Source organism: Pelecanus crispus, chromosome 3, assembly GCF_030463565.1.
Source record: "Pelecanus crispus isolate bPelCri1 chromosome 3, bPelCri1.pri, whole genome shotgun sequence".
NCBI lineage: Eukaryota > Metazoa > Chordata > Aves > Pelecaniformes > Pelecanidae > Pelecanus > Pelecanus crispus.
In genome coordinates this window covers 68,217,216-68,234,368 of record NC_134645.1, presented here as the reverse complement: position 1 = coordinate 68,234,368, position 17,153 = coordinate 68,217,216, and the positions used below count along the sequence as shown (strand labels likewise).

The 17,153-nt window shown below is 42.7% G+C and overlaps 1 protein-coding gene across 1 annotated transcript in view; it reads right to left on the bottom strand.

Moving 5' to 3' along the window:
* The window catches only part of SGK1 (serum/glucocorticoid regulated kinase 1), an 80,322-nt gene that overhangs the window by 14,100 nt on the left and 49,069 nt on the right, over positions 1-17,153 (bottom strand). Inside the window, exon 3 of the mRNA XM_075708454.1 lies at positions 14,726-14,801. Within this exon, the coding sequence (XP_075564569.1) occupies positions 14,726-14,801 (76 nt within the window). The remainder of the gene's footprint in view (positions 1-14,725; positions 14,802-17,153) is intronic.

Below are 17,153 nucleotides of genomic sequence, written 5' to 3'. Positions count from 1 at the left end.
GCCACAAACATCTGCAGCATTAATTTCTTTTTTTCTCTTCCAGATGCTGCTTTCAAACCTGTTCAGTCACCTATTGCACTGTGAATGCCTTTGTAGTATTCCAATTAGTCCAAATTTTTTTAACACCTTAAGCCCTAAAGTGAATTGGCAACCTTTGATATGGGTTTCATTTACTTTGATAGAAGCTGCCTTTACTCTTTTATAAATGCTTTATGTGATTCCACAAAAAAGAGCTTAACTTCAGGCAGCCAAGCTCAAGTGTTTTGGCCATAGGTTTCCTAGACTTCAGGACCAAAAAGTGCTGCTATAACATCTAGCCTGGCTGTCCGCATAACATAGACTTGCATTTGCTGCTACCTATATCAGGTCCAACAACTTTATCTGAGGTTTCTTGTCTCTTCCTCTTAACTCAAGCTTGACTATCTCAAAATTTTCATCCAATTCAAGGATAAGAATCAGGAGGTTTTGACAAGCACAGACACCCACCCATGAATAATCATGCAACAGACCACAGCCTGTGACTATATGACCTTTCCAGCCTTCAGCAAGGGCTTCCTCACTCCAGCGCGTCTTGCAGCTGCTCGTCAGCATCCACATGGTGGGTGTTACCAACCCTTGGATCAGCTGGCAGATCTCCTTGTGGGAGCTCCCACTAACTCGCATTTGTCAGCCAGGTGAGGAGCACCTGGGCACAGCCTCTTCAGCTGGTACAGCTGAAGCTGGAGGCAGATGCGTATCCCAGCCCGCCTAGTCAGTGTGCAAGGCAAACAGTAAGCGCAGTAGCATTCACCTTACACACATTGGCTGCATTGTCATTTTACCTCGTGAAAAAAGGATACAGATTCGGAAGTGTGCCGTGCTCCAAGTAGTTGCTGATACTTCTGTAACCTTACAACACTGTGCCTTTTGCAGAAAATATTGCATACAGGAATGGGGAAGAGCAGGTCTAGCGTACTGGATTACTGGCGAATGCAGTGTGACTGGTACCTAATTCTCAGCATGACACTAATCTCTATACCTGCAGTGAGATGAACGCAACACCTCTCTGCTCTGCCTAGCTGAGTATCATGCACTGATCTTTCATACAAGACAGGTTTAATAATGCTGTAGAATATTCTCTTCTGGGAAATAAATAAACAAAAAAAAAGACCAGGAGAAAGAGAATAAGAGAATCAACCTTCTGCATGTATTTTTAATAGGGCATTAGAAAAATTAACTCCTGAAACTCTGGCATGTTGCAAACACATCTCAGCCTGGTGCAATATAGGAAACATTACTAAGCAGTTCGTATCATGCTGAGAGCGGAGTTCTTTAGAAATACAGATAAAGTTCCAGGTGAAGAAACTGAAGCATAAGGAGGTTAAGCAAAGTACTGTCCAGTGAGATAGAGGATTGAAAACAAGACTTTTGGCCTTTGGTGCTGTACCACTTGTGTAGACATATGAACCACTGAAGGCAAATACACAGTTTAAGTACAAAAAAAGCTATGCACAATGTAGCTGTCAATGGCAGCTTTAGTCACTTGCAAAGCGTAGCACTGAGGACTTCTCTACTGTTATAGGGAATTGTGTTACTAGTGCTATTATTCATGATTTTCACTTAGCGATGATTTTCACTTATGCATGTTTTTATCCAGAGCTCTTTTAAAGCCCTCACATGGGCAAAGATAAACAGTAAGATTTTAAAGAATGAAGAGATGGGGAAGTTGGATGACTTGGGTCATTGTCATATGATGAGCCTGAAATAAAATACGCATTTTGTAGGGCTTGTGACTTTCAATCCCATGCTTAACTTGTTGGACATAGAGCCCACCTCCTACAAGGCAAAACTTGACAACAGTTTTGCTCATTTAGTGACTGACCCAGACTGACTGACTCTAAACAGTGGTTGAAATCACAACTGTTGGACTCTGAATCAAAATCAAATGCTGCCTTCTCCCAGTTTCCATGAGGTTTGCAAATAAAGCTCTAGTTTTGACCTGCTCCACAATTTTAAGATTTTTAGCACTTTTTACAGAAATGACATATAGGTGCACAAGGAGCAGAGAAAGGAAGGAAATTTCTCAGAAAGCACGAAAATCTGTTTGTGCCAGCATTTGAGATATGAAAGTATAAAATACACAATGAGCTGCATATCCCAGATTCAGCTGAGTAGTAACTCTCTGCATAACACTTTTTTGATTTCATTTTACCTGCTTCAAAATGGTAGTAAAGTATGCCCAGCTTTGTCTAGAGATAGCACTCTAAAGTATTTTTTACAAACCACGTTTTTCTCATTTTCAGTGTTATGTATACATATACATTTAACACTGTGATCGCGTTTTTCATTTAATATATATTTATTCTAGCTTGCTTAACTTTTCTAATTTGAACAGTATACACAGAACTTATACCTCTTTCATCTAGTCTCAGGTCTCACTGATGAAATATCTGTAATCACTCAAGCGTCAGAGCATTCACCCTGTTTTTTCAAGTATATTTGTCTTTACGTGCTGCAGCCGCAACTAGTAAACTTCCACGTCACTTTGGCTGTGTGAGCTGAGTCATAGAATAATATAAAAGAACTTCTATTTGTGCATTTTTGCTCACTGGAACATACTTATGTGTACAGTAATGACTAATGAACTAGTGAACACATTTGTTAAAGACAGCTTAATAGGAAAATGTGATTTGTTCTTCTGGGGGGAGGCTGTTATGTTAGAAACTGTGAGAACCAACATTAATTCATTAATGAGTGTTTTTTCTTTATACACATTTTTATTCTCAGATGTGGTGTTTTTAAATATTGAAGAATATTATGAGCTCGAGACATCAGGTCTCACTTTGTTGTATAAGCCTATTTGTGGCTGCCAGGATAGGAAATAAACTTCTCTGAGTGTTTCTGAGTATCTTGTGCCTTCCCCTTTAACAGTGTCTCTCAAATCCTGTTAATTCAGAGATTGTTTCAGTTTTTGGAAAACTGTCCATGGACCACCTTGTACAACACAGCTATAAGGTTTAAATTCACAAACAACTATGATGAAGCTAAGCTTTGAGTGTCCATTCACTTGCCATTTTCAAGAATGTTTTGAGAATATTATTACTTTTATTTCTGTGTCTCCTTTGACTGATTACTTAGAAAAAATAAAAGCAACCATTTTTCAGGTAACCATCCAATGTGTAATGATTACCAGTACTGCAGAGGGCACAGGCTGAAGAACACTTCTGAATGGTATCTAACACTGACCATTACTGGAGATGTGGTCCTGAGCCAAGTGGACCTTTGGTTGGACTGAAGTGGCAATTCAAATGCTCTTAAAGCAATTTACAAATACTAAACTGATGAAAAACTATTTGGTCAATGCCTTACAGCTATTGACTTGTAAAAGGTCCTCTTTCATCACTCATTATCATTTTCCTGGAAGATCTTTAAATAGATTTCAAAATCACATTTTACTTTGAATTGCCTCCGCAGGAAGAAAAACAGGCTTTCAGGCCTTACACCATCATTCATGAGCATGGCTCAGCATCCTGACACTTCTGCAGGGCCAGCTTACATGAAAGGTGGAAACGCTGAGATGCTGAATTCTTTTCACAACACGAAATGTTTAGACTGCTCGGAAAGAAAAAAAAAAAAAAAGGAACTAGTGTGGGAGTGTGTGGGGAACTCCATATAGAAAGAGGAAGTATCGTGTGTGACTGATCAGGAAATGGGTACAAAGCATCTGTTTTGGTAGTATTTTCACTTGTTTTGGGGGCATTTCCATAGCAAACTGGAATCTGGCCCTGCTCGTAGGTATTACTTCACTCCAGAGCAAAAGGCAGGCACTAATTTGGAGCAAAACACAACAGCTGTCAGCACGAGCACATAGCAACACAGCACAACAGCTGAAGGCAGGTCATGCACAACACAACATCCCACTGAAACTGCAGAGTGTGGTAGAGCCATTCTGGGCTGCAAGAATCACAAACAATGCTCTGAATCTTACAGAAAGAGAATGCTATTTTCAAGGCTGTCTTTTCTGATGGGAATCGGTTCTCTTTTGCCTCCAAAAACTCTGGGATACAGTCCCATCTGTGCTACAAAAACTCCAGGGAGGTATGCAAGGCAGCAAGGTGCGAACACAATGAAAGCCCTTTCTGATCCTGCCTGGCAAGGCACGTCTTTACCATGCACAGAGGAGAGAAGTTTCGCCCTCATCTTTCCATAAACATTGGCTGGTCTGGAGTACACTGCCAACCCCCATGATGTCAGGGCTGTTCACCTCTTTGGTTTTGTCATGTGATTTTCCCCCCCCCCCCCCACCCCCCAGAAGCCAAGTCCAAAAATATGACAGTTTTTCTTGTGTAAAGTGAAGTTCTGCTTATGCATTAACTCTTGAGCAAGTTGCTGTTAGTCAGATCTTTGCAGAGTTGTGGGAAGGGTAGTGTTCTGCCCTCAATGCAATGAAGTAATTTTTAGAGGAAGTCCTTGTATGGACAAATTATTCACTGTTTTGGAAGATTTCAAATAGCATTTCCAGGAGGACCAATTCAAATTCCAGATTTGGTTTTCCTTGTTCAGTCATTCATTCCTCAGTCAGCTCGGAGGCAGAGGCAAGCTTGGATATGCTGGTGCAAGTGGGCAGCACAGAAAGCTGAGACAATATCCCTGACAGAGGGTATTTTGGACGTCCCCCTCCAAGACGGAAATGTAATGCTCCTACAGAGTTATAAAGGGACTGAAATAAATGAAAGATATATTTCCAGGGCTGTCATGGTAAAGCTCCTGAGCAACATACTCAGTGAGACGTAGAGCGAGGCAACTATTTGGAGGACTCTTTTTGCCATTGGCTTTCCCCTCTTTGGAGAATGAAACTTGTTAGCTTAAATGAGATCAAACATGACCCATCCCCATTTGCTAAGCAGATCATATTGTCTACATTTGTCCTGGATCACAGTGTAACAATAGTGACAGGGCATAATTTTCTGCACTGCTCCCTTGCTCTTCTTTTTCAGCCTTGTTTTTCCTCTGTCTTCTTTCTATCCTTTCCATTGCTCCTTGGAGTGATCTTTTTTCCTTAGTCTGCTCCTGCGTTTCACTTTCTCTTCTCCCTCAGGCCTTTCTTTCTTCCTGGCTGCTTCAAATTGAAGCCAGCACTCTGAAAGCAACATCATCAGCTACAGTCATCTTCAGAAGAACATCATGAGTTCAAAGTCGTCTTCAAAATTATGTCAAGTGAAAGAGATCATTTTCTCACGTTTTTATTTCATAGGGTGGAGTCAAATAGAATATGGGAAACTGTGCACAGTTTTGGCCACCCACTTCAAGAAGGGTGTAGAGAAACTGGAGAGAGCCAGAATGGAGGGCTACCAGGATGGTCAGGGGTCTAGTGCACAGGACCACTGAGGAGAGGCTGGAAGAGTTAGGTTTGTGTAATCTGATGAAGAGGAGGCCAAAGGCAGTTGAATAGCAGCCTATGACTTCATGACGAGGAGCTACAATGACACCAGAGCCAGACTCTTCTCAGTGGTAACAGAAGGTGCAAGAGGGGGCAATGGCAGCAAGATGAGTGTTCAGCTTGGACATTAGGAAACAAAATGCCCACCAGGAGGGTAATGCAGCCTGGGAACAGGCTTCTTTGAGAGTTGGAAGGAAACCTGTCCCTGGAGGTTTCCAAGTCTCGACCAGACAAAGCCACACTGACCTGCTCCAGTGCAGGCTATAGTCTGGCCTCGGGGTGAGACTGGCTGAGTGACCTACAGGGCCCCTCTAAGCACCACTATAACACTGCAAAATCACTTACTTGACCTCTCAAAACACTTAGTGTAGAGTTTGCCATGCTGCCCCTCAGTTAGCCAGTCCCTCCTGAACTGGAAGAAGAGGAATTTTTCTTTTTTTTTGGGGGGGAGGTGCGGGGGGGGGGGGGGGAAGAATAATATAAACCAGCCTGAACAGTTATGGTAATTCTGGCATAAGTGAAATACTTGTGAATACCTCTAACTCTTGCTTTAAACTGAATGTATTTCATGCAGACAGTGTCCCTTCAGTTTTCACTGCCTTTCAAAATCCCACATTCTTGTGGGTGCTGGAAGATGTGCAATGCTGAAAGCCTAGCAAACAAGTGCCCAGCAGAGCAGAACCTGTAGTTTCTGTGGTTAAAACCGTGTTGCAATTCTGATACATCTGTCATGTAACAACAGACGTAAGAGGAAAAAGGTTTTGCAGATGGAGAAGTATCTCTATCCCCCAATCAGGCTCCTCCTGAGCTACAGTCTGATTCTAAAGTAGTCCTGCAGATGATGTCATATTTCATCTTGAAGGATATGTATAGACCCCAGGGCATGGTAGGTCACCCTGTATTAGAACGTATACTCTCAGTTCTACTGACCAGTGTATTTATTTTTAGGAAGGCAAGTAGCCTCCTTAGTTTTAGTGGGATGATTCACACCCATGTGATGATAAATACGTGTGTTTATAGAATAAAAGTTCTTTATTTGTTGTTTCTATATTTATGACTTTTCCCTGAGTTATTCTAAGGAAATCTTTGTTCATTTTTTTTTTTCCCCCCCTGGGGTTGTCCATAGGCATCCAAAACTTTTGTTGAGAGGTGTTTCTTTTATAGTTTTTGATTCCTTCTTATGAATAAATTCACTTATTTTTACTGGGATGCTTGACATACTTTGTTTAGGACTTAGATTGTAAGCCACAATCTTGCATTTGCTACAATGACTTTTAACATACTTGCAAACTTAATTTTTTGTGCAGCTATATTAAAAGCAACAGCACTTTTCCATCTGTTTTAATTTGCAGTAAATGAGTTTATGCTGCTGTGTTTCAGGCAGACAAGAGCTTGTCTTCTTCAGTAATTATCTCTAGACAATGCTGTTTGAATGATGTGATAGGCTAAATAAAAATGATAGCATATCTCAGGTAAACTAAGCCATTTCCTCCAACATATTAAAGTCTGATTATAATAAAAGGTGTTGAATTCATTTCCCTAACCACTGAATTGATATTCACAAATTGCCTTCTGAGGTGTACAGTAACCAAGTGGGTATAAGTATCTCCTTGAGACTACAGAGGGAATCAAGGAATGATATGATTGTTGACATCACTTAAAATTAATCCTTTTTCATACCGGTGACTGGGATCACACCCTTTGCCCCCCTGGTTCCTGAGAAGTGGGAAGGCTTTTGAGCCTTTAATACCGTCATAGACATCAGTCGTTGCTACATTTTATGTGAAAAAATTTACAACATGCATTTTTTCTTCATGTGGACAGAAGCCTTCTATCTCCTGTGTAGGAGCTGGAGACACAGTAGGTTTCTTTGAGGAAGCTTTCCCCTTTTTCCTAAAGCTGGTTGGGGACAGCCAGCTGTCTGCCTAAGGCCTTGAAAGGTAATTAGGGGATAATGAATAGCAAGCCTTAGTTAGCCCTCACATACGTTTACCCTGGAGTATTTGCATTGGTGTGAAAACAATTAAATGCCTCCTGGGTCAGGCTGTTCTGTTATGGGATCCATTTCTGCTGTGTGATGGTAAGGGCTGATGAACATGGACGTGCCGGTATGCGGTACCCTACCTTGGTTAGGGTTCCCCCTTCCTGGATGAACCTCACCCTTTGAGGAGTGTGGTCACACAGATTTTTCTTGCAAAATATATTGCTGAAAAATACAATACAAAGAGACCTTGCGCTTGTGTTACAAAAGACAAAATATTGTCTTTTTTCTTTGCAAGGAAGCAACATGGGCACATTCCCAATTTCAAGGTCACCTTTAGAAACAACAGCAAAAAAATACAGAAAAATTATAGCAACTGAGTATTTTAATTTTTCTGTGGGGGCATCCTTCAATATGGCTTTTTTAATGTGGGGTTTTTTTATAACCACTTCTTTAAGTTTATTTCAATGCCTATAAAATACATAGTAATAGTTCTTGGGCAGGAGCCAGGCAATCCAAACGAACATCCAGGAGACTCCTGACACTCAGCTTCTCTTCTGTGCCACATTTTCCTAGAGCTTTCGCTATTAATCTTGCAACAACCCATGCTTCTGTGTGATTTATTGCTCAGCTGAATAACTGCACAAAAGTGTTGTGGATGATGCCCCTCATACTGCCCTTCAAAAATATAACACTCTCTCTTATAAGGCCTGGAGTTCTTTTCACTGGCAACATTCCAGGTAAAAGGGCTTTCCATTAGGTTTTGCTAGCCAAGATGTAGATCCCTGCTGGGAAACATACAGTTTAGATATTGGCTGGAAAATACACGGTGGTGAAGTAAATGTTAGGGTAAGAGAAAATAGCCCTCGATATCCTTCTGGCACCTGGGAGAGCAATGGATGTGGTGCCTCCTTGTCACTGCTGTTGTCTCCAGTGGCCTCTTTTCTGTACTCTTGCCCTCCCTTACCTTTGTCCCTCAGCACTGCACCAATGTATCAGTTCCTCTAGAAATAGCATCTACTGCCACACTGGAAGAAAGCCCTCCAGGGCCTGGGCTTGGCTAATTTGGTGCTGGCCTCCTTCACCATATTCTGTAGTATGTCAACCACCAGATTTATAACTCAACAGAACAAGAAGCAAATTAAAAAAAAAAAAAAAGATTAAAAAATACAAGTAGTTAGCTCTGTGTCTGTCTGCATGGGGTCTCTGAGAAAACGGGGCTCGAAAGACAATAACATAATGCTTGGAGAAGGAAAGAAAGGAGTAGAGGGGTATTGAGGACTCCCCACCACTGAAGGTTTTTAAGTTAAACCCAGCTCATCTAGCTTTCTTTCATAGTCAGGGGAGGGAAAAGGACACAGGTAGGGACTGATTCTTCTCCTCCTCAGACAGAAAAATGGTTGACTGTTCCTCTGTATTCATTGCCACAAAAACCAGAGTGACAACCTGTGACTCCACCACCCCCTTTGCAGAGGTCTGAAGAAAGGTGAGATTATGGTTTTGGGTGGTATTTGAGAAAAAACTCTTTGGAGCTACAAATACTCCAAACACAATTTTTCATGAAAAATTTAGAATGGGTGGTCACCACAGACTTCCAAATTGCAGCATCTGAGCTGCCATGGACCCTTGCTTGCTGCCTGGCACTGGCGGCTGCAGATTGGCACGAGGCTGTCCTGCAGGTAAATCTGGAATGACTTCACATGCCTTCAACCCAGACTGTTACATTTCTTTTTTAGTGCAAGTTCAGTATGACACAGAGAGACATTTATATTAACTGCAATTAAGCTCTATTAGACCTTTGATCTGCTACCATGTTGTAGTCTATAAATGAATACATTAAAAGAAAAACAAAATGTGAAATAATTATCTTCTATAAGTTGCAAAGCTGAATTTCAAGCTGAGCCTTTAGAGCAGTTTCATCACATTTTTAATTGTGCTAGCTTTTGTGTCAGGAAAAAGAGCTTTGTTGGAAAAGATGAGGGAAAAGTAGAATAAGAGCTGATGTTTCATTAAACTGAGAAATGCCAAGGGCTTGAAATTGTAATCTTCAAAACTTGTGTATTAGGAAATCAGATTACCAAATTGTTAGATTTTGGGAAGTAAAATCTTAGTTTTCTCAAAAAGACACACATTGGCAAGAAAAATACCAAGGCTGGTTTCGAGATCAATTTAAAAAAATGTTGTGTTGAAAGGACAAAATTAGCGAAGTGTGATGGTCAGCTGATGCGGGAAAGTGAGAAAAAAATGTCCATCTTGATGATGTCCATCAGACTGATGAGTCTGAAAACCAAACTCTTAGCTTCCACAGCCATCTGAATCAGACTGATGGTTTCCTTGCAGAGAGGCACTGACTGACTTCATTGCTCTGTACCTGAAGCACAGCTGGAGTGCAGAGTGATGAGAGGGGGGGGGAAGGCAGGGCTGGCGAGAAGGGCTGGGTCCGTGGGGCAATCCTCGCTCTTGCACTCAAGTGAGGTCAGCTCAGGGAGCTTGCTATGGGGGAAACGCCATGCTTCTGCATTTCCAACACAGGTATGTTTACGATTTACATTTCTGCTTCCAGTCCTCACAGACAGCAAAGAGCACTGAACTGAGGACTGTGAGCTCCCAAATGGGGGCACCTGTCCAGTTTTCAGTGTGAACTCCACACGTGCAAAGGGAAGCTTTCTGGCACTCCCAAACAAGAATATCCATACAGGACTTCAGAGGACCATTCTTGGGCTCAACATTTGCACTGAACTGTGGAATAGCATCTTGCCAGTCAAATAAGCAACAGGTCTCATGGAGGCTTTTTTTAACTTCTCAAGGAGGAGAAAGAAGAAAGAATGGCTTTTACTGTCCCTTCAGGATTGCTTTTTATTTATTTATTTGTTTTTCTTCCATCTGCTCTTTGACTGTATAGGCTGTTTTCAATTACACCGCATATCATGGTTTGCAGCGCAATCTGCAGAAATGTATAAAATGGAGCTGCAAGATGAGCTGCAGCACCTAGGGAAAATTTCCAGCAAATGCCCCAATTATTACATTTCTGTCTCTCTGGCTGCTGTTCCCTTGAGACACCATATATTCTCATGCAGAAGGGGACAGTCCTTTAATTCCCACTGCAAAAGCAGATCTTCCCATGCATGTGTTCTGAAGAGAAACTGTCAAAAATGGAAACTAGACCTCAGCCATCTACACCTCTCTCCCCACACTGTTCAAGGGGCTTTTAACTACAAAGTGTAGTTGAGAGCACTAAATTACCTATGTTATCAAGTGCATTAAGCCTGGAAACCCAACAGACTGATTATCTGTTGGTTTGCTTCTTGGGTAACTGCTGATGTCTGCCAGAGTGAATACCATGGTAGGTGCAAAATTATATCAAATTTAAGCAGTAGCATTCTGCAGAGCTTTGGACTAAGCAGCAGAAAATCAGGCCCAGCACATGCAAATACATGAAAAAGATTGTGGGATCTCAGTCTCATAAAAATCTCCCTTTTCTTTCTTTCTGCCTTTCCCTCCCTCCCTCCCTCCCTCCCTCTCTTCCTTCCTTCCTTTTCTCTCTCTTTCTCTCTCTCTTTTTCTCTCTTAGTAGTGAGTTTCTAGTCCTCATGGTGAAATATGATCCAAGCAAACTCTAAAGTCTCAAATTAACATAAGTCCATCATTTTAAAGTTCAAGTGTGGAGAGGAAGGGAGGAAGACAGAGAAGAGACAGCAGCCTACCTCATGAATGTTGAATGTCTGAGATCATAATATTATGTCTAATGTTGAAATGCTGGTTTGAATGAGTGCTACAGATGTAATAATGGGAAATAGTATTTGGGAAGCAGACTAGGTTTAGAAAAATAGTCTGGTTTGTAGCCTGAAGACAAAATGACTGGGAAAGATCCCAAATAGCTTTGGTAAAACTGGTTGAGTAAACACTGTAGGTCTCATTATCGTGATGAAAATTATTAATATAGACCTATTCAGTATGAAGGTCAAAAAATCACACAGAGTTGAGCTCTTGAACTGCAGTATTTTGGGCCAGGGACAGCTGCTTTCCTCCTGGTATGAGCAGTGCATGGCACAAGTAAGTGCTCACTGCTCAGACTACAGTAATCCTGTGCTGGATAGCCAAGTGGCACTACCAGCTCAATTGTGAAATGCTTTAGTGAAGTGAATTGAGTAGACAGGAACAGAGGACAGCAAATGAAATGGCTGCTAATGTGAACAGTGTTGCAAACCTAAAGCATTCCAAAATCACGAGTCCAGACACTGTTCCCAATTTATAAAATTTGTTTACACACCATTTTTAAATAAAAATAATCAATAGGAAATTTGTTCTTCTTGCTTTCTGGTTTCAGAGCTTCCAGGTGCTTCACAGTCTCACATTTTCTCTTCAGCCACAAATATTAAGTATCTAAACCCCATTCACAGTTTCCTAGGTCAAGCAGGTAGGCATATGTAAAGGAAACTTAAAATATCATGAGACTCATCATCAAGTTCCAAGAATTGGCAAGACTGCTATAAGCCTGGCACTGCAAACTAGAGGTATTAAGTATCACACATTTTTGAGCTTTATTTAATAGGCACTTTAGATCCAAATTATTAAGAACAACTTGAGATAAATGATGCAGAAAAGTAAGAGCTGCTTCTTGCTAACAACATATCTTTGAGCTCAATGAATGCGTGGAAATGCAAAGCATTGTAAGGACAGCTTCCCACCTCCTGTGATTTGCCTGTTGCATTTGCACTGGTGCAGGGAGAGCATTTTCCCTCCATGGTTTAAGAACAGGTGGAGCTCAGATGAAGGCAGAGCCACCTGTGAAGAATGGATAGCAATGTCTTTTTTGCTGTGCCACTGTTTAATGTTATGCCCAGCGATTCAAGATTGTCCAGTGGTAGAAACCATAGATGGCAGGCCTTTGTTTCTGTTTCCATTTACTTTGCAAGCCCAAAAGATATATTATATATATTTATGTAAGATAAATAGTGGGAGAATTCTACAAATCTTAGCTGTGGTTTGAGTCTGTAAACAATTCACACACTTTTTTTCAAAGGTCAAAGTAGGCTTAGGACAACTGCTCCTTCATTAAGACAGACAGATCTCTGACAGAGCTTTTCAAGATCATTTGGAGAAATTATTTAAAAATGGCTTTCTCATGGTTATTTCCTGTCTTTTCTTGCTCCTTATCCTCCAACCAAGGAATTATTTTGCCTGTTGCAATCATCCCCAAGGACACAAAATATTGTCACATAAACACAGCACAAAATGGCAAAGTCATAAGACTCACTCTGCTTTGGGCTGGGAACCCAAGAGTTCAAGCTTTTGCTTCAAAGCAGTTTAAGTCCTCTGGCATAATCAAGAGCCAATATGTAACCGGAATACAAACATACTACTTTAGTCCTGACTGAAGGGATTATGCAGGTGCTAAACAAGATTACCTTTGATTGCTGTTGTAGAAACCTAGGAAGAAACACTGCTTTAGCCCTCTAATGGCATTTTTACAGACGCCTAATAATTGGCTACCAAGTTTGCTATGGTGAAGCAACTGGGTTTTAATAATGTTCAATTAACTGATACGGTGAAGTAGTTGTTAAATGCTTCTTAGGTAGAACCATGGGAAAACAAGTAAAAATCAAAGATGATTAAGATGTTATCCCAAGTGTCCCTGCCCAGCCAGCTGGTGCAATCTCACACTGAAGGAACCATTTAGGGCAGTTGTGTCATGGCAGAAGAGTCCTTAAAGTTCAGCCATCCTGGGACTAGGTCCCGAAGTGGTAAACCGTGAGCACTGTTTCTGCTTTAAGTGAAATTAGCCTGGATATCTAATCATCCCAGGTAAGAAAAAGAAGAGCACCCCCATACCATCACCACCACCAAGAAATGGCCCCTAAATACTGTATCTTTAACTGGGTCATTCCCCAGATCTGGATTCACATGTAAGCAGCTCTTGATCTAGCTGAGAGGACAATAACTTTTGGTAGAGAAGAGAAGGCAGGAGAGAGTGGGAGGGTCATTGAGAGCCCTCACACTGCCTGTGCAGCTGGCAGAGGGGTAAGGCAGGTCACTGGCCTACTGCACTTCAGGCAGAAGAAAGCACCACTCAAATTATTTAAATCAGTGGAGCTACCCTTTGTGGACTCCCATATTTTAGAAAAAAAGGTATTACGGCTATAGCAAACATTGCTTAGGAATCAGTGTAACCTGCAATATTCACACACCACAGTAAGATCTCACAAAGGAGTGAGAGTGTTTAGTTTATTAAATATATTTCTAAACTTGTTTCATGAAAGTTTATCGTCTAGATCAGCATTTAACCTCTGTGCATAGAAGCCAAGACTGGTTATAGGTCAGGGGAATTAATCAGGAGAATTAAGCATTCAAAATCAAAGCGAGGAAGTGAAAGATTTCCTCCTAAAGGGGACAGAGGCTTCTGTGATGTTTCCCAGGGGGACAGTGGCAAAAATGGCAAAAAGAGAGCAGGAAGAAAATCCCCAAACCGTTCAAGTGAAATCTGCCTCAGGATCTGACAGCTACTTGTCATGCTAGGAGCAGTTTATGTTTACTGGGACATTTGCATTGTGTAGCCACAGCATTTTAGGGACATTTCTTTTCTTGGCTTAAATGCAGTTCTGACATGTCATCCAACCACAGTACCAACAGCCTAAGTTCATCTGATACACTTTTCATTTGTAAATAAGATCTAAGCTTATGATAAGATACAGAGAAGTAAAGACAAACAAGGCACAAAAAACCCCACATCCCCTTCCGAAAGCAAAACCCAAAGACAGAATAGAGGCAGAGTAAGAAGGACATGTGTGAGCTTGACATACTGAGCTCCTGCTGTCTATGCTGTACTTTCTTCCTTCTTGTAAAACTAACAAGGCTCCTCATGTGCGCAGCCCTCGTGTCCTTGGCCCTCCTGTGTACAGACCAGGGTCACCGAGTGGCCACTTTTGCCCTCGGACATATTCACAGGACTCTTGCTGGGAGCTCACGAGAGTTCTGCTCACATAGCAGATCAATGCTCTGACTGACGGCTTATTAAACAGATCTGTTACAATACTTCTGTTTCTCCTCATTATGCCATGGCATGGTTCCTCAGGAGCATTGTGGCCTGTGGCTGGCCCTGCACATCAGTTGTTGTTGTTGCTGTCGTCGTCCAGCAAACACCCAGTGGGTGAGAGCCTACCTCTCGTTTTGACACAAAAACCATCCTTCAGTTAAGCTTGGCTTGGGGACAAAGCGCTTCAGCCCTGCATAAAGGCTCATCAGAAGCAGCCTCCCGCAGAGAGCTCTGCCCGCTCGTCCCGTGCCGCCCCTGCCCCGCTGCCCGCCCTGCCGCGCGCTGCCCGTACCTGCCTCCTCGCCGCCCCACAGGGGCCTGGGCTCGGGCTTGGGCAGCGAGTCTCCTTTGCTGTGGGGCTCCTTCGTCTGAAAAAAAAAAAAAAAGGAACACATCAGGTCATGATAACTTCCTCTTGTGCTGGGTTATTGCTTTACAACACTTAAAGACTAAAATTATTTTCCATCCAAAGAAAATCTGCCGGGCGGCAGTGCAAGGCCCCTCTCCAGCTGTTTCTATAATCAGGGGCAAACTTACGAGGTGCCGGGTACTGCGATCTTCCAGTAAAGGGCTCTGTGCTTCACCATACTTTGAATGGCATTTTTCCATTCAAAGCATGTCTGTTGATTTTATACCCCTGGACCAGATGGTTAGCCCTGTTCTCCTGCCTTGGCCCCGCTGAGGTAGGGGAAGGGAAAGGAAATGGCAGGCAGGGTCCCAGCAGGGCTGTCTTCTGACATGGGGCTGTTTGCGGAGAGCCCCTTGCCCACTCTTTCACTCAGGGCAGGGACAGCCTTAATGGCGATGGGGTTTGGGGTAGGGGATGCACAGGTGTAATCCCTTCAAGTATCCTTGGGTATCGCCAGTGGGCGAACTACAGACTCCTGTTCCCCTCCCTGATTAACACTTCATCCTCATCCCTGCTATTACACTGCATCTACCTGCTTGCCCTCTGGACCTCTCTTACTCACACAAGAGGCTTGGGTCAGAGCTGCACAAGAATTTGGGAGAACTGTGAGTGTGACTGTCCTCTGGCACCGCTTTCATAAGGGTACCAGCTGCTGGCCTTAGTGGTGCTGCTTCTGAAGGGTTATAAACTGAGTGTCTGGGTGAAGTCAGTCAGCAGAATTACACATCTGTTAACCCTGTCTATCCCAAAGTACTTCCCAGGCTCTCCATCCCACTGAAATGCTGCATCCAGCATTCAGGATGGGAAGCAGCAGTCAAATGGAAAATAAGGTGCCACAGAAGAACAAGGTAAAGAATTCCTGCTAGAATCACTGCACAGGCTTTTGGTAAAACGTTCTGGTGTCCAAAGACAGGAGAAACTTTCTTGCTAACATCAAAACTTAAGTGCTTCTTCATACAAATGCATTGTTCTCAAAGTCTGCAGTCCTGAAGGATTAAAGAGTTTGCCAGTATGAGCCTGGGGCTCTGGTGAGTCACTCAAGCAGAGTTTTGAACTCTGATGGTCTTTGTGTTTTCAGTTTAAGAAAAGCTTTCATTCAAAAGATTCCCAACTCAAAGGGGAACTTCACCCACCGTTACACACACTCCAAACAGGTGTGAAGCTGCCTGGAGGATGCCCAAGATTGCAAAGCATTGAAAAGGTGGCACACTTGTCTGATGGCATATGTTTTGACTATCTTTATTCAGGAGATTAAGCACATGATGAATAACAAGAAAGAAACGGCCATTCCGAACAGCCACTGTTCTAGCTACTGTAGAGTTCTGTGATTAAAGAGCCAGAGGGACTATAGGAAAGCAGCAGCACAGGAATAGAAAGTAAGTGTGGGATGAAGGGAGGGAAGGAGAGAAAGTGCTGTTTGATGCATTCCAGGCAGAACTGTGATTATGTCCAGAAGAATACAAGCTCAAAAAACAGGGAAAAGCATTTAAGAAAAAGCATACACTAGACACGGATCTGTCCCTACAAAAAAGCACATCTTTACATATGGGCAAAACAATATATGGCAGAGCCACCATGTCAAGGACAGAAGTGTAATGCCCACAATGTCCATGAGCAATAAAAGGCTGAATGCTGAAAGCTGCAAACCCTGAACTCTGTTCCTTAACAGAGTCCAGTAAAAAGGGAAACTCTTGGTCACCCTGCCATGAAACAAGAGGCATTGCAGTCGAAGTTCCGCAAAGGTGAAGGTCTGGGAAGTTGTACAGAGTATTCTCTGACTGAATGTAACAAAAATATCAACAATATCTTGGCCCTTTTAGTGGCCCCAGAGCTATGGTGATTGCCACACTGGACCACATGCAACAAGTCCCAAGGAAATTTATGCGAGACAGGTACTAGAGAGGAGCAGAGCAGAAGGGAGGCCACTGTTGCTAAAAGCAATGGCTCCTAGGAGGATCACACACATGTCCCTCCCTCACCTCATGCACACACAGTGTCCTGCATGTGCAGGTGAGGGCAATGGAGGCTTTTGTCAAGGGGCCTGAAACACCAGCTTATCCATCAACCAAGAGTAGCACTGGGTCAGAGTGGAGGCACCTCATCCGTACATTTGCACTCGCTGACAGAAGGAAGGTTTGCAGCAGGAGCCTGGGATTGCGCTGAGACTGCAGCACCATCACCCTTGTGCGTCTCACCTGGGTTAATGCCAGCAAGTGACAGAGCTGACAACCACCTCGCCGCACTCCAGAGTGTGCTGGTCTGCAGGACTGCAGCCCGTAACACTTCTCTATCTCACAGCAGTGGTGGGAAG